Raw genomic sequence first — 20,660 nt, 5'->3', positions numbered from 1 at the left:
GTACTAACAAAATCCTAATCAAGTATATATTGACTACACAAGTAATAATAATTATATATATATAAATTAACATATAAACAGAGCTGCAACCTCAACTATATATGAGCCGCGCCATGAGAAAACCAACATAGTGGCTTTGCGACCAGCATGGATCCAGACCAGCCTGCGCATCCGCGCAGTCTGGTCAGGATCCATGCTGTTCACTAACAGTTTCTCTAATTACAATAGGCTTTAAAAGCGAATAGTAAGGATCCTGACCAGACTACGTGGATGCGCAAGCTGGTCTGGATCCATGCTGGTTGCAAAGCCACTATGTTGGTTTTCTCATGGCGTGGCTCAGTATTATTATACCTCGTAATTTTATAAATAAGTCATTTATTAAAACAAGGAGCTGTGTTCAATAAATGCTTGATGCCCCCCAGTGGCATCCTTGTTGATACAAAGCATCCTAAGTCGAAAATGGGCAAGGTCAAGGTCAAACTGAGGTCAGGTGATGTTTGAAGATGAGGAATGGTCACAGGTTACATCTGTATTAGTATCAATTCATTCTTGAAAGCGGTATTGATGCTAGACGAAACTGTCCCATTTGGTTTTAAACCAAGAGATGGCAAATATAAAGCAACCTAAGTCCAAAATAAGGTGAAGGTCAAGTTCAAACTGAGGTCAGGTGATGTCTGAAGATGAGGAATGGTCACAGGTTACATCTGCATTAGCATCAATTCATTCTAGTAAGGGGTATTGATGCTAGACGAAACGGTCCCATTTGGTTAACCTCGTACAAACAAACAAACGAACGGACAGGACAATCACTATATGCCTCCCGCATCAGTAGATGCCGGGGGCATAAAAAACTTCAACCTTTATTAATGGCAATATAATATCCATACTGTTTACCTGAACATCTAGTAGTGTGTTTTAAATTTATTATTTATACTTATTAACATTTATAATAAGACAGAGTCGCAACTGTTCATATTTTCAAATACGAAGTTAGGGCATAATTTATAATTCACCATGGGAGGGTGGGGGTGGAATATGCCTTTGTTTGAGAAGCAAATCGCCCCCCACAAAAAGCAAACCTACTTCATAATATCTCAAAACTGTACAAGCATAATTATGAACATCTTCAGGCAGTGGATCTACCATGATTAACAATTTTAATTTATTATGCATTCTAAATGTATGTGATTTACACATCTCTCCTTTTTACTGTAAGCCAGTATCTTGTAGACAGTTTGAGTCAAGGTAGCAACTTTACACTAATAATCGCACTGAAATTGCAGGCAGTTATTACTAGACCTTTACCTTAAACTTAATTCAAGTAACTGAAGGGTTTTTACCTTGCATACTGTGCATGCGTATTGGAGTCCAGCTTGAGCTGCCTTCTTTTGATCATGACTTTGAGATTTCTTCAACTTCTCCTGTCTTTCTTTGTTCTTCTGTTGTGACTGTATCTTCTGATGACCACGAGCCATTGTGTACACAGCCTTAAAGTAATCAGAATCTTAGCGGTAATAAACTTCAAATATAGCAATTCAAAATTCCAGAGAAACCTTACTTATTTATGGTGCTTTCTCTTACACAACTTAATTACTTGAAAAACTATATAAGTGCCCTAAAGTACCAAATATAATTTAGTTACAGCTACCTGAACAGACCTGAGACTAATTTTACTGACAGTTGTTTCCATAAGGCCATGAAGGTTAAGTCATAAAAAAAGTAAGGGATCAATCATTACCACCCCCTGCCCCTACTTTTTATGTTAAATCAATCCTTTTTATTTTCAAATATTTTTCTTCAGAATTTCAGTGCTTTTCATCCTTACAGAGGCCGATATTCGGCCACTTCCCAATTGAAAATAAGGTCATTTTTTCCCAACTGTGGCAGAGGAATTTCCCAAAATGTATATATATATAAAAAAAATTCAATTATATAATATATCACAGATAGCAATAAATATTTAGCAATCTCATTTACGATTAGGAAACCACCAAATTGTGTCCTCTATTACGTATACCTCTTTTGCAGAAGGAAAAAAGCCCTGTTTAAATAAAATGCTCTTTTCCCAAAAAGAGCAATTATCACGTATGAATTTCCCAATTTGAAAGGCCACGGCCTCTTCCCAATTTCCTGATGAAAAGCCCTGAATTTCTTTTTTCCATGCAACCTTGACCTTTACGCAGCCAACCTCAAAATTGATAGGGGTCAAGGTAACAGACAGACAGACAATCTGATTACTACATGCTACCCTTTGGGCATAGAGAAATAAAAACCTATCCTCCATTCCCAGGACAAGACTGCCATGAATGCCCTAGATTGCTCCAACAGATGTAGAGGGTTATGCAAGGAAAATATAGATCAGTGAAATTGATCACTGATTGGTAAAGTGGCTGTCATTTTTTTACTGTCTACAATGTAAAACCCCAATGTTTGAAGACAACACAATTGTTTACCTTACGGTCAAATCAAATAATGATAGCTTATCCCTCCAAGAAGATCTCCATAAGTTAGAAACATGGGAAAGAGTCTGGGAAATGGAATTTAACCCTGACAAATGTGAAGTCCTTAGAGTAAGTAGGAAGGGAAATCCCATTATTTATCCCTACAGGTTACACAACACAGAATTAAAGTCCACCTCATCAGCCAAATATCTAGGAATAACTATCACCAATGATTTGAACTGGTCACAACATATAGAGAATATAACCTCTAAGGGAACCTCTTCCCTTCGATTTATCCAGAGAAATGTCAAGACAGACAACATAAAGGTTAAACAAGCCGCATATACCACCTACGTCTGTCCCCAGCTAGAATACTGTTCAAATGTGTGGCATCCCTGGCAGAAATCTCTTATCCATAAACTTGAACGAGTCCAAAAGTCAGCAGCTAGGTATGTAATGAGCGATTACAGCTACACAAGCAGTGTAACTGAAATTTGAAATCACTTGAATGGAAAACTCTCCAGTATCGTAGGTTAAACTGTTCATTACTTCTGTTTTACAAAATAAGGACACAGACCGTCACAACTGACCAAGGTTACCCCATTAGAAATCTTAACTACTTGATCACTTATTCCAGCACCCAATACTTTGCAACTCTTATTTCCCTAGAACCATCCGTCTCTGGAACTCCCTCCCCACATCAGTCAAAGCTAGCCCCAGCCTCAGTATCTTTACAGAGAGGCTGGCGGAGGTCACTATGTAATTCTTCCATTCTGTCCTATTTTAACTGTAGCATACTGTCATTTTATCTTTTACTTTTAATACTGTAACATATTAAATTTCTTAAACAACTGTTTCTCTGACAGCGCCGACCAGTCATAATTGGAAATCGATTGTTGGTTGTACCGATGTAGATGTACTGCAATTTAGAATGAGAGCAGGAGGCAACAAATTGTTAACCGCGACGATTGTTTATTGGTATCTGTCACCCATGATTCATGTATAAGCATATACGGGAATGGCATGCGTACCTGGGACTCCATGATCCACGTTTTAACTTAGACACAAATAAATTGCTCACACAAATCAGTTTAAAAACTCTTTTTTTGTGGAAACACTTGTGTATTGGAACCACCTAGAGGATAGTGTAGTGCGCGCATCTACAGTCGAGGGTTTTAAGAAAGCCCTCCCAAATCACTTCTAGCCTCCTCCCCGTAGAATACACACCAGAAGTGGTCCTTCTACGTACTTGAACAGATACAGAAATTACGTGACATTACTGGTTTATTTTCATAGAAAAACTGATTGACCCGCTCAAGGTAATGAAAAAATAATGCAGTACATGCAAATTCCGAGTGCGTGCATTGTACATACAAAAACACTTAAAGTTTGTGTCTGTGTTCTGTACGCGTTTCATATACATATGTATGTGAATGGGATCAGTGCCTAGTATCTGTGTACTGATAGATTTTGCTATCTTTGGCAAAGTTGATGAAACAAAACATATGATGAATTAAATTAATGGAAGTGTCTAGGAGTATGGATCCGTACCTCTAGAATCTGATTCTAGAGGTACGGATCCGTACCTCTAGACAATCCTGTTAGGGATTTTCTAGGGGTACGGACCTCCTTTTTCTAGAGATTTAGGGTTATATATATCTTAAATTTTGTTGAAAATGAAATAAAATTTAAGACTTAACCAGTGTTTACTTAAACTTGGATCTAAATGGTTTACAGTAGACTGGCTCCCGTCCCTATGTTTGTTCTTATTTACATGTATCAGTTTTCTTCATTAAGAGGGAAGTAACTCCAGAATGGTGTTTCTACATTGAGATTTTTTATTGCCCCTGGCTCCGAACATAGGGACTGGTGAAAGTTGGCTACCAGTGTCTCACAAATTTGTGAGACAAATTCCCATTAATTTCTTTCAGTGACAATCCGCTGCTATTACTGTGATGTGTTACCTAAGGGTTTCATGTGCTAACCATCATTTAATGAGCCACACCTAATTTACTGATTTATGGCCTGCCCTCAGCTTGTATTGGCTTATCAGACAACAGGAATGTGCTTTTATATATTTATCAGAGGATTTATGATCTTTAGATCAAGAATTAAATAATTTTAAACCACTTTTAATGATGAAATGGATGAAGCTGTAATTAAAAGTTTTAAAATATGAACAAATAAGACCAAACCAAGAGCATGTTGTAAAAGAATATTTAAAAGGAAATTATGTTTTATTCTGTTGACCAACTGGCAGTGGCAAAAGCTTAACTTTTGAAATTGCCCCATTTGCATTTGATTTTTTCCATTATGACAGCACACAATGTACCATTATTGTTGAGTCACTTCATGTACCTGAAGCGACGTCCCATCCCTTACCAAAATTGTGTACATTGTCAGTGTAAATCCAGTTTTTATGCCCCATTAGTTTTCAACTGTCCGTCCGTTCGTTCGTTCGTTAGTCACAACGTTAACTTTTTGCATGAAGGCACTTTACATGCGAACCACTTCACCCAGGACCTTCGAACTTCACATGCTGATAGTACTTATTGAGTGCACCACCCCTACTGACTTTGGGGTCACCAGGTCAAAGGTCACAGGGGCCAACATCAACTTTTTGCATGAAGGCACTTTACTCGCGAACCACTTCACCCAGGACCTTCAAATTTTACAAGCTGATAGTACTTTATGAGTACACCAAACCTACCGACATTGGGGTCACCAGGTCAAAGGTCAAGGTCACAGGGGCCAACGTTAACTTTTTGCATGAAGGCACTTTACATGCGAACCACTGCACCCAGGACCTTCAAACTTCACATACTGATAGTAGGTATTGAGTACACCACTCCTACTGACCTTGGGGTCACCAGGTCAAAGGTCAAGGTCACAGGGGCCAACATTAACTTTTTGCATGAAGGCACTTTATTCGCGAACCACTTCACCCAGGACCTTCAAACTTCACATGCTGATAGTACTTTATGAGTACACCACCCCTTCTGACTTTGGGGTCACCAGGTCAAAGGTCAAGGTGCTGCGGGGGCATTTGTCACCATTAGTGACAGCTCTTGTTTGTCAGTGTTTTACCATTGTATTCCCAGTGTATTTTCAGTTTTTTTCCAGCTAATTTCCAGCTTGTTATTCTGTTGTTATTCTGTTATCACCAGTTATCACAGTGTGTATTGAGTTTATTATCAGTGTAGTACCAGACCTGGTAACAGCATACAATAATCTGGCATTAAACTGAAAACTAACTAAAAACACACTGTATGCAAAACACTATTAAATCATGCATGAATGAAATATTTTTAATTTCAGTACACTTTATTAACGCAATTTAAGACACATATGACAATAGACAGACTGCAAAACTGGCATTTAACTGAAGAAAGTATGGTAATACATTGACCACACAGAACAGCTGATAATAAACAACCAATACACTAGCAATAGGAGGGATTTTGGAAAAGTTATTTCTTGTATAATCATGGTTGAACATGTTGAACATTTTGCCATTTTTCTGATTGCTTGCTATATCTTAACACTGCATCAGTTTTAATTTAGTTCTGGCTGCTTTAAGTCGTAAAAAGCATTTCTGGCAGAAAAAGAAGATTATAACATAATCATGTTTGATAGTTGAACATGTTCATAAAACATGATTAGCTAACATGATTGTGGATACAAAAACATGTTCCAACATTAATCATGATCCATATTTCGCTATGGAAAGTGTCCACAGTCTGCCACAATGCCTAACCTATAACACACAATATCCGTTGTAATGCCACTAAGGCCAAATGTCAATTTAAATATGTATCGATAAAACCAGTGTATTGTCAGAAACATGGTAGTTTTAAAATATGAATGAACATGTAAGTTAATAGCTGTAACAGTTTTCTGCCATTGTGTTTCCAGTGCATGTTCATTCTGGTAATTAATACACTGACCATAGTGCACATGCATAACCAGTATTTCCTTCTTATTTCCAGTGTATGTCTATTCTGTAGCCAGTTGCTGGCAACACACTGACATTAGTGTATTACCAGTTCTTTAAATTCTTGCCATTTTGTTTCCAGAGGCTTTCCATTCTATAAGCAGTTGCTGACATCACACTGGAAATAGCACCAGTGTATTACAAGAATCCAATTTTTTGTAGTCAGTGTTATTCCATATTGTTGCCGGCCTATTGTCAGTATTGTCATCCAAAATTAGTGTGTTATCAGTTTGTTGTCAGTGGGTTGCCAGCATAATGTCAGAAAGCTATTCATTTCTCCACATAAAATACATTTGAACTTTTTTGATGTAAAGGTTAATTTTACCACAACAGTAAACACTTTCTGTAGTTAGAGTTTTCATATTTAACATTTAATAAAACCTAAAAATTCATAATAAAAAAGATCCTGAGTTTATGTTACCTCCAAATAATTATCCACATACAATATTTCACACTTTCATTTACTAGTAAACTGTTGAATCATGAATGGGTTCAGTATCATACTCTTCTAGAAAATAACAACATCTGATGTTTTCTCAAATGACCCTTATCAAATTGGTAAGGAGAACTTGTCATTACATTTCATAGTTAATTACTTTACAATTGATAGGGTTCTCAGTAGTTAACAGTTTAAAGGGTTAACCTAGGGTTACATTGGCCAACTTTCACCAGGCTGTATGGTTCAGCCATCAGATAAAATTGTGCTATTTTAGAGGCCTAAAATTTTCTTATAAAATGTTTCCAGTATTTATATAAAAATAACCATGCAGCCAGGGAGCCAGGCTAGGTTTACAGATACCAGCGTTCACCCAATTGTTTGCCTTCTCTTTCAAAAACTAAATAACCGAGGAACTCCAAATGAATACACTGTTCCCTGCCGATTACTTTGTTGTAAAATAAACTGTTGATAACAGATAAATGAGTGCATGTAACCCTTAAATGATTCTATTTGAAATTCAGCAGAAAAAATAAATTAAGCATAATAATATACACCTGTTTATTTTGTTATTTAACAAGATATAATGATAATCGGCACAGAATTGTTTAATAATCAATTAACCGACATTAAGTAAAGAAAACTGTTTGTGAAAACGTCCCTTGTATCTCGTAACGGCTACCAAATGTGTGGAAAACATAAATACCCTAAGCCTAAGGGTTAATTATCATTAAAAATAGTTTTTCCCCCAACATATTTAACATTATTTTGTTTAATCTTGATATTTTTTTTCTGCCAGTTCATGATTTATTTGGTGTTCCTCGGTTATTTACGTTTCGAAAGAAAATGTAACAAATCGGGTGAACGGTGTTTTCTGTAAACCATTTAGGTCCAAGTTTAAGGTGAATTCTGATGGTCTTGTTTGTTTTTTCAGTTTCAACAAAATTTGAAATGTAAATGACCATTAATCTGTAGAAAATCGGAGGTCTGTACCCCTAGAAAACCCCTTACAGGCTTGTCTAGAGGTATGGATCCGTACCTCTAGAATCAGATTCTAGAGGTACGGATCCGTACCCCTAGACACATCCTAAATTAATTCAGTACACTGTTCATTAATTACTGGACGGCTAGAAAACCCTTAGCGAACAGGCTAGGTGTCTGGTTACCGGTCAGCTAGTAAATTCCATCCCACAACTGATGCAGAATATAAAAGCTTTATTTTTACCGAACGGCTAGAAAAACCGGGTCAATTCTATCCGAAATCTGGTGCAGAATATAAAAGATTGATTTGCATTTGTTGGTTAAAACCTACGATCAATAACTGTATTTGAAGTAACAAGTAAAATTTCATAATAAACTTAACCCAAACAAACCTCTACAATAAGCAAGAGTGACCAAAAATACAAAATAAAGGTCTCTTTCCCAGTTATTGCCAAAGCGGAAGTTGTGTAAATGGACGTGGCCTCGATATCAATCCAAAATGGCAGCGCCCATGAAAAATTGGAAGACGTGAATACAATATTTATCAGCTTGTCCTTGAATACACAGACTTTGGTAATCTGGTTGATTATATTTGAAAAGATAATGTGTTAGTGCATGCTTTCATTTTATAGAAATCTTGCACTGTCCGAGTTCAATCCGAAAAGAAAAAAGAATTCGATTACTTTAGGGTAAAAAAATATTCGTACTCGATAAATTTCGGCACTTGGTATATTTGGACTAGGCACTTGGAAACATTAAGATGCCAAGTGATTTAGAATAAAAATGAATTAAATTAAGTGTTAATTTGTGCTACTTCTATTTTTACAAACTCACTTATATAAAGTAGGCAGTGGCTACGATTACGGTACCGTAACTTCCACTCTTCGCTTCATACAACGAAATGTCAAAACTGATAATAAAAAGGTCAAAATTGCTGCCTATAACACCTATGTCCGCCCTCAACTTGAGTACTGTTCAAGCGTCTGGCATCCTTGGCAAAAAACCCTCACTAGCAAAGTCGAAAATGTCCAAAGGTCAGCTGCTAGGTACGTCATGTATGACTACAGTTACACCAGTAGTGTTACACAAATGCTGAAAACCTTAGAATGGAATACACTCCAATATAGAAGGTTACACAATTCATTAGTAATGTTTTATAAAATAAGGACCCAGACAGTTGCAGTCGACCAATCTCATCTTATTCCAACTAGAAACCTAAATTACTTAATCCCCATGTCTCACACTCAGTACTTTTCTAACTCCTACTTCCCTAGGACCATCCGACTCTGGAACTCCCTACCAACTCATGTTAAATCTAGCCCCAGTCTCAGTATCTTTAGAGAGAGGCTGGCGGTGGTCAGTATGTAATTCTGTTGCCTCTGTCCCATTTTAACTGTAGCATACTGTCTTTTTTAGCTTTTATTCTTTTAACATTGTAACATATCAGTTCTTTAACAACTGTTTCTCTGACAGCGCCGCCCAGTGATAGTCGGAAATCGACGGTTGGGTGAAAGATGTAGATGTAGATGTAATCCTTGTCTAAATTATAATCTACATCTCTACATCTACATGTTACTTCCAACAATCATTAGCGATTATGACTGGAAGGCGCTTGTCTGGGCAGTGTTAAAAAATGAGAAAACCCATTAGGTGCAAAGAATAAAAATTACTACAGGTGCTAAGTTAAAAACATAGTGAAGGAAGTTACTACAGATGTACAGTAGCCAGCCACTCAGCAAATATGTTGAGGCTGGGGCTAGACTCTACATAGTGAGGAAGGCCATTCCATATTCTGATTGTACGGGGGAAGAAGGAGTTCATGTGGTATTGAGTACGGGACTGTGGAATAGTAGTTAAGGTTTCTGGTCGGAGTTAGATGGTTATGGTCGATGCATACATGATTCGTTCGGATTTTGTAAAAATAATTGAGAAAAGATCAGGCCCTTCCCCAGCCGCATAAGGCACCGGGCTACCGCGGCGCTTAAAACACAAAATATAGCTTCCCCCCAGCGTTTAAATATCCCGCGTGGTGCCTCAATTATTAGCGCAGCGTCTTAATCAGTAAGCGATTTCATCCCCGTGAGATACCTCAGGTATAGTTTATGAATACACAGTGTAGCTAGCTGTTTACCGTGTACTGATAAGGGTTTAAATACGACACGTGTTGATGAAAGTCTGTGTTTTCACAAGTTTGCGGTTAATTGGAACAGGAGTGATTGGAATATTATTAGTTAAGGATTATTAGTAGTCTATACAAAGAAATGGGATAACAGTTGGTGGAGGCATGCATGGGTAAGTTAATTGTTCTCGAGTAATAATTAGCAGAGAAAGGCAACTGTATTAAAATGACCAGTGATTCTTTGACTGTTTGAAGTTTGAAATCATTGTTCCTGATGAACTGAAGCAAACTTTTTCGAGAATGTTTAATTACTATTGTTTAAGGTGCTGCTAATTTCTAAATATTAAACTTTATCTACTATCACTTTGCTTTTGTATCTCTCAAAGTAAACATGAAAAGACCAAATGATACAAGTTTCAGTGGAATAACAAAATTTAGGGCAGGTTACCTAACCATCGTTCCTGGGAAAGACCAGTTCCAAATAAACTGCCTACTTTCTCACGTAAAGAGCCGGGCTAGTCGGTAAAACTAAAAGGGATGAATGAATTCTCTTCTGCTGTATTTCAAGGAAGTAAGTATTTCTATGCTTAATAAACATTGATTTGTTTAGAATCTCTATTTACTGAATATATTTACAGCATCATGTATGGTCCAAAGAATTTTAGAAGAAAAAAAAACAAGAAACTTCTCAACAACAAAAAAGTTTTGATTCATTTTGTCAAGTCATTGAAACATGTCATTGTAACTTATGTTTCATTTCAGGCTCTTTCATCACACTTCTCCTTTGAAGAAGACCGGGCGGTTATTGAATGGGCACAGGCGAAAGCCACCCTTACCACAGATGAACATTTGAGCACAATGGAGTGGATTATTGGTAATCTGTCCGAGTCTCACCCAAACCTGTGCAAAGTCGCTACAGTGGGACTGCTTCTACCAACCTCCACAGCTGGTGTGTATACATGTTCTTCCTGAAACTTGCTGCTTGCAGTAAAATACATAGTTAAACTTGAAATACAGAACCTGCTTCTGTGTGTAAAAAGCTGCAGGGGGCCTCCATGGCCGAGTGGTTAAGGTCGCTGACTTCAAATCACTTGCCCCTCATCGATGTGGGTTCGAGCCTCACTCGGGGCGTTGAATTCTTCATGTGAGGAAGCCATCCAGCTGGCTTACGGAAGGTCGGTGGTTCTACCAGGTGCCCGCTCGTGATGAAATAATGCACGGAGGGGCACCTGGGGTCTTCCTCCACCATTAAAGCTGGAAAGTCGCCATATGACCTATCATGTGTCGGTGCGACGTTAAAAAAAAAAAGAAAGCTGCAATGTTGTTGTTAACACCCACAAATATTTAACAGAATACTGTTGCAATTCATTGTGCAGAGAAGAACACAAGATAAATGTCAAATCTTAGTAGGAACTTTTACAATATAAATCCATCCTTGGTTATCCTTGCTCTGGGAAAATAACAAATACTATTTTTTTGTACTTTCAGATTGTGAGAGAGGTTTCAGCAGTTGAATGTGTAAAGACCACCCACCATTCACCAGTGAGCATGAAAGTGCTTAATGCCTTACCCATGGTGTCCATGCAGGGACAAAAATTGAATGACTTTAATTTCAGTGGTGCAGTAAAGGAATGGCACAGGGCCAAAGACAGACACTTATATAAAAAAAAATGCCTATGTGTTGTTAGTGTTAGTACAAAAGAAGTGGAAGGACATATGTGTTGTTCGAAAATACTTATAAAAGAAGTTGACATCTGTGTAGTGTATATGATATATTGATTATGTGAAAATGTAGAAGTAATGAAATACATGTTGTTGTGTTTTTTTGCATATGGTATACTTAAAAAAGCACCATTTGGATTCGATTATTTAAAAAAAAACGAGCACGGGAGGGGAGACCCCTCCCGCACCCACCCCTTATCCCACCACGCAAACTTTACCCCAGCGCCTTAAAAAATTTCTGGGGAAGGGCCTGATGTATGCGCCGTTGTTCTAAAGTTTGCCAGTTTAGAGTGTTAATCATCTTGGTTACACTGTTTGTATAATTATAGTCGTTAGAGATAAACCGTGCAGCTGATCTTTGCACTTTTTCAACTTTGTATGAGAGGGGCTTTTGCCAGGGGTGCCAGATGGATGAGCAATACTCGAGTTGTGGTCGAACATAGGTGTTATAGGCTTTCTCTTTGACCTTTTTGTTTGTTGTCTGAACATTTCTTTTGATGAATTTAAGAGAGTTGTTTGCTTTAGAGGAAATAGTATTAATATGTTCAGATCAGTTTAAGTCTTTAGTTAGTGTAACACCTAAGTATTTAGCGGTATCGGTAGATTTCAGTTCCTTGTCATGCAGGGTGTAAGGAAACATGACAGGGTTTCGTTTGCGAGTAATTCTCAGCACCTCACACTTGTCTGGATTAAATTTCATTGACCAGTCCCATTCCGAGGGCGTACAAATCTTTTTGTAGTGTTTGGGCATCAGATGAGGACTTGACTGTAAGGTATACTATGGTATCATCTGCTAACAGTCTTGCCTTACCTCTAATAGAATCTGGTAGGTCATTAATGTAAGCCAGGAAGAGACAGGGCCCTAGGACAGATCCCAGAGGGACACCGGACAGGACAGGCAAGGTGTCAGAAGCGCAGCCGTCTACAACTACTCTTTGGGTTGGGCCCTTCAAAAATGACTTTATCCACTGTGATACCATAGGGTGGACGCCCAGCTCATTAAGTTTAAATATCAGTTTATTGTGATCAACATTGTCGAATGCTTTGCTAAAATCCATTACTATTACATCTGGGGGCCTCCGTGACCGAGTGGTTAGAGTCGTTGACTTCAAACCATTTGCCCCTCATCGATGTGGGTTCGAAACCTCATTTGGGGCGTAGAATTCTTCACGTGAGGAAGCCATCCAGCTGGCTTACGGAAGGTCGGTGGTTCTACCCAGGTGCCCGCTCGTGATGAAATTATGCACGGAGGGGCACCTGGGGTCTTCCTCCACCATTAAAGCTGGAAAGTCGCCATATGACCTAAAATTGTGTTGTTGCGACGTTAAACCCAACAAAATAAATAAACTATTACATCTGTTTGTTGGCCTTACTCAAGGTTGTCGTAAACTTCTTGTGTAAAGCTGATCAGTTGTGATTCACAGCTGTGCTTAGATCTGAAGCCATGCTGGTACTGGCTTAGGAGGTCATTAATGTCAAAATGTGTCATGATGTTGGAGACTAGAATGTGTTCCAATAATTTGGAAGCTTTGCAGGTGAGAGATATTGGCCTGTAGTTACTGCCCTTGGATTTCGGGCCTTTCTTATACACAGGGGCGACAACTGCACTTCTCCAATCTGGTGGGACACAGCCAATTTCCAGGGATGACCTAAATATAATTGTAAGGATAGGCGCTATCTCGTGGTGTAGCTCTTTTAGAACTCTTGGTGAGAGTTCATCTGGGTCAGTGGCTTTGTTTGGAGAGAGCCCCTGCAGGAGTTTATCAACACCCTCTTCTGTAACGGAGATCATGGGCATATTGGGTGCTGAAGTGTTTGTAGTAACTTTTTTGCAGAGTTGCTTCAAACTGAGTGGTTGTGGTTTTGAGAAGACAGACTCAAATTGCCTATTTAGTATATTGGCCTTGGTGGCAGGGTCAGTATATGTTAGACCCTCATGCTTAAGAGGTGCTACACCACAATTTTCTGTTTTCTTATGTTTTATGAAGGAACAGAATTTCTTATTTTTACCTGGTTGTGAATCGTCTATGAATATGACTGATTCTAGGTAAGACCAGTACGAGTTCCTTAGCTGTTTTTGGATGCTATATTTAAGGGCTTTGAAAGTGTTACTTTTGCATGGGGATTGGTTGGATTTCCTCAATTTGGTGTACATTTTATCATGCTTTCTAAATAAAAGCATGCACTAACACATTATCTTTTCAAATATAATCAATGAGGAAGTGGCTATTCCTACGGTCCCGTAAGAATAGCCTCACAGGCTATTCATATGGCTCTAAAGACAGTTTTGTATGTCCATATCACCGAGAAGGGAACATACAACGTGTAACATGATATGTGAAACATGATGTAAACTTAGAATAATGACATATTTATTACTCACACTATTATCATTACATTCATTGAATTCATTGATTTGTTGCATAAATCTATACATATATATCATTTGATGACAACAATATTACACATAGACATAAATTAGCCTTTCTTATATTCGAAATCACTTCCTGTTCTCTCGATGTGATACTGAAAAGTAAACAATTTGTTCCAAAATAATATATATACCATTGGAATTTATTCAGTACAATGCAATTCAAGATGGACATACAAAACCGTCTTTTTTTATTCAAAGTATTTGGTCCGAATCAGCCATGGTCCGAATCAGCCTGTTTCCCTACTGCCTAATCGGATGGAATGATTGGATTATAATTTATGGTCAAAACGTACCCAAACCAAAATGTACCCACATGGTAAAGTCAGAATGTACCCAAAGAGACCAGAATGTACCCACATTGTTTGGTCAAAATGTACCCACTTTTCTCTGAATTAGAGCGTTGCCTGTTAAATATTGATAAAACTTCAACAAAAAAATTCTAAGTTAAAAAGGGGCATAACTCTGTCAGAGTTCAAACCAGAGTTATGGGGATTGTTTCTCCTGGTGTAGACTTTGATAGTAAACAACTACATGTATTTTAAGTTTCAAGTCAATATAGCTTTGATAGTAACAGAGATATTTGACTTTATTAAAAACTTTAACCAACAGCGAAGCTGAGGCAAGTACAATAGCTCTACTTTTTCTTCGAAAAGTCAACCTAAAAACATGGATACATTTTTACTTCTTAAAAAAACATGGGTACATGTACATTTTGACTTTTACAAGTTCGTACATTTTGATTTCTTGTGGGTACATTTTGACTTGGGTATGTTTTGACTTGCACCTGAATGATCTGCAGAGATATTAGTCCAAATAATAGGAGGTTTCGGGACAATGTGATAACTTTTGACTGTCTCTGTATCTGTCACGTCCAAACTTATTCTGCATATTTTCAGTTAGGAAATCTCCAATGAAATCCGTTGGGAATGTTTCCTGGTACATGTACAAAGTATTTGTAATGAATACATCTCTGATAATGAATTTATGTTGACATTAAAGAATAAACTTGCCTTGCTAACATTTCATGAATGTATATTTTGTGTTTTGTTTCTGCAATTTAGTGTCATCGGCTGTCTGCTCTTTTATTGAACTGGTATCAGGGTAGATATCTCCTCGCACATGTTACATTATATTTTCTAAGATTTACCAGTAAGTCTCTTATTAAAAAATATGGATTAATTCAATCCATATGCAGTTTCCACATATATGAATATTAATGTTTAAGGACCTCGGACATTTTCCTATTCAGATTGCCTAACCGATTAAGGAAAAAGTGACATAGGGATAGATTTCTGAAATTGCATAGTTATGATAGTTGAAGACCATTTCTTGATAAATGTGACTTCATTTTGCAAGTTTATGAATAAAAAAGAAGACTTTGTAGACATTTCTCATTCTCTTTTCTTTTAAAATATGAACATAAATCATTTTTACGTTTTAAACATCTTTCCCACCATTGACGCAACAAAATAGTTTACATGCCTTTGTAAATAATTGTTATATACGTATGCTGCAAAAATGGCACTTGGTCACAGGTGGGAAAGTGTTTAAAATTGAAAAAAACTACGTACAGGGTGTCAGCAAATAAATTTTTACATATATATTTGACACTTATTGCATGTGTTTTCTAAACCTTACATATATACAGCTTTATTCATTTTTGTAAGTATTTCAAGCGCAGAAAACACTAAACTAAATAAATAGGGGACATAGAAAGTGAAGCTAGAAAGCAGACAGATCCTTATAAGTATATCTTATGAATTTTTCAAGGACACAGTTGAAGCGAACCTAGAATGCATTTTAAGAGCAACATTTGCTTTTATTCGATCCAGCATCCTATACCCTAACAGAACTAAACCAGTCACCATCTCATTAACTAACCTAATTGTTTCGAGAACTTACACTGACACCAATAGAACTAATACTGACTCACCCATAACTAACACTGACACCCCCAGAATTAACATCAGTTCGCTCATACGTCTGAAACTTATTTCGAAGCCAACCGAAATACTAGTAAGGACCTCAAATAACTAACACAGACACCACAAGAATATCTATATAAATGTTGATACTAGCTAGTGAAGTTTCACTGATATAAAATGCTAAAAGTAAGGCATCCCTGAACCTGCAGTGGAATAGGCAGTCTCCTGCACCCCTCCGTTTCAACTGAAAAAGGCCAACTACGCCAGTGTATGACAAGCTACACCACTGCATGTATTCAATGATAATCCTCCACATAATGCCCGGTCAGTATTGTACATGTGTATAAATACAGTATAGCAATAGATGTATAGAAAACAAACAATAGGATATGATCAATGCATCAGTGTTTTCAAAGGCACTCGGGTGGAAATAACTGAAGTACAGTCAGGGACCAAATGTTTTGTTCCACTTTTATTTTTTCCGTTTCGTTTATTTTCAAAAATGTCAATAAAACTGATAATCTGCATGGTATCAGTTTATTTATTGTGTTAAAATATTTCATAGTAGACATACCTTAAATACCAATGCTTATTTTAACGAAAAATACACATTTTTAATTTTTCAAATATATGACCCTTAGTTACAAACTGTTCGAATTTCAAGAAAAGAATATAAAATAAAACTATTTTTTGTGACAGTTTGATAGGAATATAACTTATTTATCAGTATTTGAAGCTGTTATATAAAACGATCAGCTACTGAAGTCAAGAAATAGCATTGAACTTAGGGCAAAATCCCTAGCATAATGTCCGATGTCCTTTATCCAAGCAAGTAAGTCTGACCAGTATATTTTGAGTTTTTTGGATTTTTTAATGTCTTCGTTTTTCCTAACAGTAAAATGCAGATATGGGTAAGGCTTAGAGGGATGACAACTATAGAATATCGGATCATAAATTAAGTCATCCCGATAAGCCATTTGGGTAAGGCTTTTTTTCTGGTAATTTTGGAAATTGGAGCAGATAATCTCGCTTAAGCTTGTGTCACCATGTTAACAGGCATTATCTTATTGAAGTGTTTGCTGACTTGATTACTTCTGATCACATTAACAGACGTTTATTAAAGTAATACACTTGCGATACAACCGGCATGTACATGTAATAAACCGAATCGGGTCAAGTTTTTAAACAACAACTGTTGATCTTGTTCAATTCCCACGAGATGTTGGTGCGATTCGCTCTATACACCTTTCAGCTTACGGATCTATTTATTTTATAGCTCTTTGACTGGAGACAGTGGCTAGGAGTTCACTCTTGACCCAGAGGTAGATAGCTGTAAACAGTTAAATCAGTTCTCAGAAATATGCATGACAGACTCTAAAATTTGTCTGTTAGAGTCTACCGTTTAAATCAGGGATTTTTCCTGAATTTGTACCTGACTTTGCAAATCATTATATTTTATATAAATGATTTATACTTCATTCTAAGGTCAGTAGAATTGGTACTATGAGCTTTTTAATGCAAATATATTAATTATCAATAATGTCAATATTTTGATCAAAATTGTATTTTCCTGAAGCATGAAAAATAGTTTTTTTAAAATTATTTTTTTAACTCATAAAAGTTGCTTCTATACTAACTATTAGCCTGCTAAGTCATTCTAAATGTTTAAATGATAATCAGCAAAGCCAAACTTAAAAATTTAAAATCTTTTTGGCGACCAAAATGGATGAAACGTTAACTGCAAAATGCTCTATCAAAAATTCAAACCATGTCTTACAAGATACAAGGTCCTATTACCACCCTTGGCTTTCTTTAGAATGATGTAAAAATTGAATGTTATTAATTGAGCCGTGCCATGAGAAAACCAACATAATGGGTTTGCCACCAGCATTAAGTGATTAAAATAAGGAACATCAGTTCTGACCATAATGAAAGCTGCAATGATTGCCCCTTTTTTGCAACAGCCTGCTGAAAAGTGCCCATTTGATTCAACTGCACCATGCCCCTTTTTGCTTGTGGAAGAAACACTTCAGTTAAAAGGGACAGATATTCCAATAGGGCGGTTACTACCCCAAAGGTTCAAACACTTGAGTATATCAAGTTTACTCACAAGTAACTAATCTAAGTTCAACTAAAGACCAACTTGATCGAAAAACAGTTTTCAACTTTATTTACAAAGCCCTTAACAGTAGTAAACAGCCAATTTATAATACCAGAATATCGTCATAAAATAAAATGTGACAAGTAACACCATGAATACTGAGGTCCATTTGAATAAATCTAAATTTAGGGTTCCACTAGAGAACACAGAGTTTGTGATGGAAGAAGGCCATCTGTAACCTAATTTGAACGAGAGCCTATTTTATGGTTATGACAGAATGTTGCTGTCAGTACCCTTACAGAGATAAAAAATTAAGTGTTTAAAAACGGGATTCTACTTAGGAACCTCCCTTAGGGTTATGACAGAAAATGGCTGCCGGATACCCCCAATTTGTGACAAACATACTACACGTAGGGTCAGAGTTGCTGACCCAGACTAAGTATTTATGCAGACTTTCAATAACAATCAGACTGGTCTAAAATTAGTATTTTTTATACAGATTTATAAACAATAAATTGAATAATACTTTCTGTAATATCCTACAAACCTGATTATCTTAAAGATACATTAAATTGCTCTATGAATTAGTGTGTAATTTCAACAAACTTTAGATTTGCTGTGAAATAAATGTAATTAAAATGTTCAGAATATCGGGGGAATAATACGATCGTAGAAAATTCGATAATAAATAGCAGTTTGTACACCATAATCAGCTTTTATCAAGTTCTTGTTTTTCTAGGAACTGATGAATTAGAATAATAAATTAATGTTTTTAATTATTTAAGTTCATGGATTGTGCTCATGAATTGTTGAATTCGTTTTACTGCTTGAGTAAATTTATAAGTAAGTAAGTAAGTAAGTAAATTGTTTATTATAGTGACTTGTGTATACATAAATTCTGAATACATAATACAAATACATCAAAAGACACCCGGCCCATCGGACCTATAAGTCACCTTATTACTACATTTAACATAAGTTGTGAACAATACCAAGACTGAAACATGAATGAGATCGAGTATACATCTCTATATATAAATTGAACACTGATAAAAATGGATAAAAACATATTACAGAATATTGTGTTTTAATTATTGCAAAGTATCTTATATTTACTTATCATAAAGTAAGCTTCTTCTTAACATATATGCTCTAACTAGAAACTTTATAACTTTATTCTGATAATTTTTCATAAGGAAAACTAGTTTTTCACTGTCTGTCATGTTGATATATACATCATTCGAAATAATGTCATTAAATATCACTGATCTTGTATTGTTATACACAGGACAAACAATTAAAAAATGAGTTTCGTCTTCAATTAATCCCGTTTGACATATTTTACAAAGTCTTTGGTCTGCAGATTCCCCGACATACCTTCCAGTTTCTATTCTTAAGGGCAGAATACCGCATCTGAACTGTGCATAGATGGAACGTTCGTTTCTCTTAAGATTTAAAGACAAGTAATTTTCGCACGAAAATTGAGTCTTAAATGTTTTGTATGTCCTTAACTTAGGCACCTTTTCATAATCACTTTTCCATATGTGTGCATAATATTCTCCAATTTTCGATTTAACATAATTCATATCTACCGTTACTTTGTTATTAAAATGAGTGATAAGGTCTAATTTTGTCATAATGGTTTTCACTTCGTTGCACCAGTTATTTACTATATTTGAATTCTGATAATCCTTATTGAATACTCGTTTAGTGATTCTATTATCGTTTAATTTTACAAGTCTGTTCCAATATCGGATTATACAAATCCATCTTCTATAGGTACTGGGTATCCATCCTGTTTCGCCTAAAAGTGCAAGTTTAGGTGTAAATCGATGAACGCCTAAGTAATAGCGAATTGCGCGGTTTTGAACACTATCAGCTGCTTGAAAATGTTTGAAACCCCATACGGAAGCACTGTAATCCAAAATAGGTACAACACATGAGTTGTATAATTTTTGAAATGTTTTAAATCCGCAATTCTTCATACAGTGTATCTTTGAGATAACGCTACCAAGAGCACGACCCGCACCTTTTGAGAGGGATTCACAGTTATAACTAAAGTCGTGTTTATCATGAAGAATAATACCAAGATATTTATAGCTATCAACAGTTTCAAGTTGGTTATCTCCAATTGTGAATTGATGGTCACTGCGTTCGGCGCGTCCTTTCCGGAAGTGCATGACCTTAGATTTTTCGCAGTTGATCAAGACCCTCCAGCGTTTGCACCATTCGTGCATTTGATTAAGCATAGCTTGTAGATTTTCAGCAGAATTAGCGACCAAAACTATGTCGTCCGCATAAAGTAGCATTGAAACTGATGTGTCCTCAACCTTGACCCCAAGTTCAAGGTCGTTGATTTCCTTAACCAGGTCGTTCACGAAGATGGCGAAAAGTGTCGGCGACAAATTACATCCCTGTTTCACGCCTTTCGAACAGTTGAACCAGTCTGTAAGTTTATGGTTAATCCGTACACATGATGTTGAATTACTGTAAATGCTTTTAATTGA

At 36.6% G+C, this 20,660-nt stretch overlaps 1 protein-coding gene across 3 annotated transcripts in view; it reads left to right on the top strand.

Annotated features, from left to right (window-relative positions):
* Window positions 1-8,309: 8,309 nt before the first annotated feature.
* The window catches only part of LOC123540446 (RCC1-like G exchanging factor-like protein), a 68,724-nt gene continuing 56,373 nt past the window's right edge, over window positions 8,310-20,660 (top strand). The window contains exons 1-2 of one of the 3 annotated variants that reach the window (XM_053526918.1): window positions 8,366-8,425; window positions 10,063-10,144. In XM_053526918.1, coding sequence (XP_053382893.1) covers window positions 10,137-10,144 — 8 coding nt within the window. In that variant the 5' untranslated portion in view covers window positions 8,366-8,425; window positions 10,063-10,136. Of the gene's footprint in view, window positions 8,460-10,062; window positions 10,145-20,660 lie in introns of all 3 variants that reach the window. The other 2 variants (XM_045325482.2, XM_045325483.2) reach the window with 2 other exon arrangements.

This window comes from Mercenaria mercenaria, chromosome 16 (assembly GCF_021730395.1).
Source record: "Mercenaria mercenaria strain notata chromosome 16, MADL_Memer_1, whole genome shotgun sequence".
Taxonomy (NCBI): Eukaryota; Metazoa; Mollusca; class Bivalvia; order Venerida; family Veneridae; genus Mercenaria; species Mercenaria mercenaria.
Note: the sequence above shows the minus strand (reverse complement) of the source record. Positions and strands in the feature narration are given on the sequence as shown.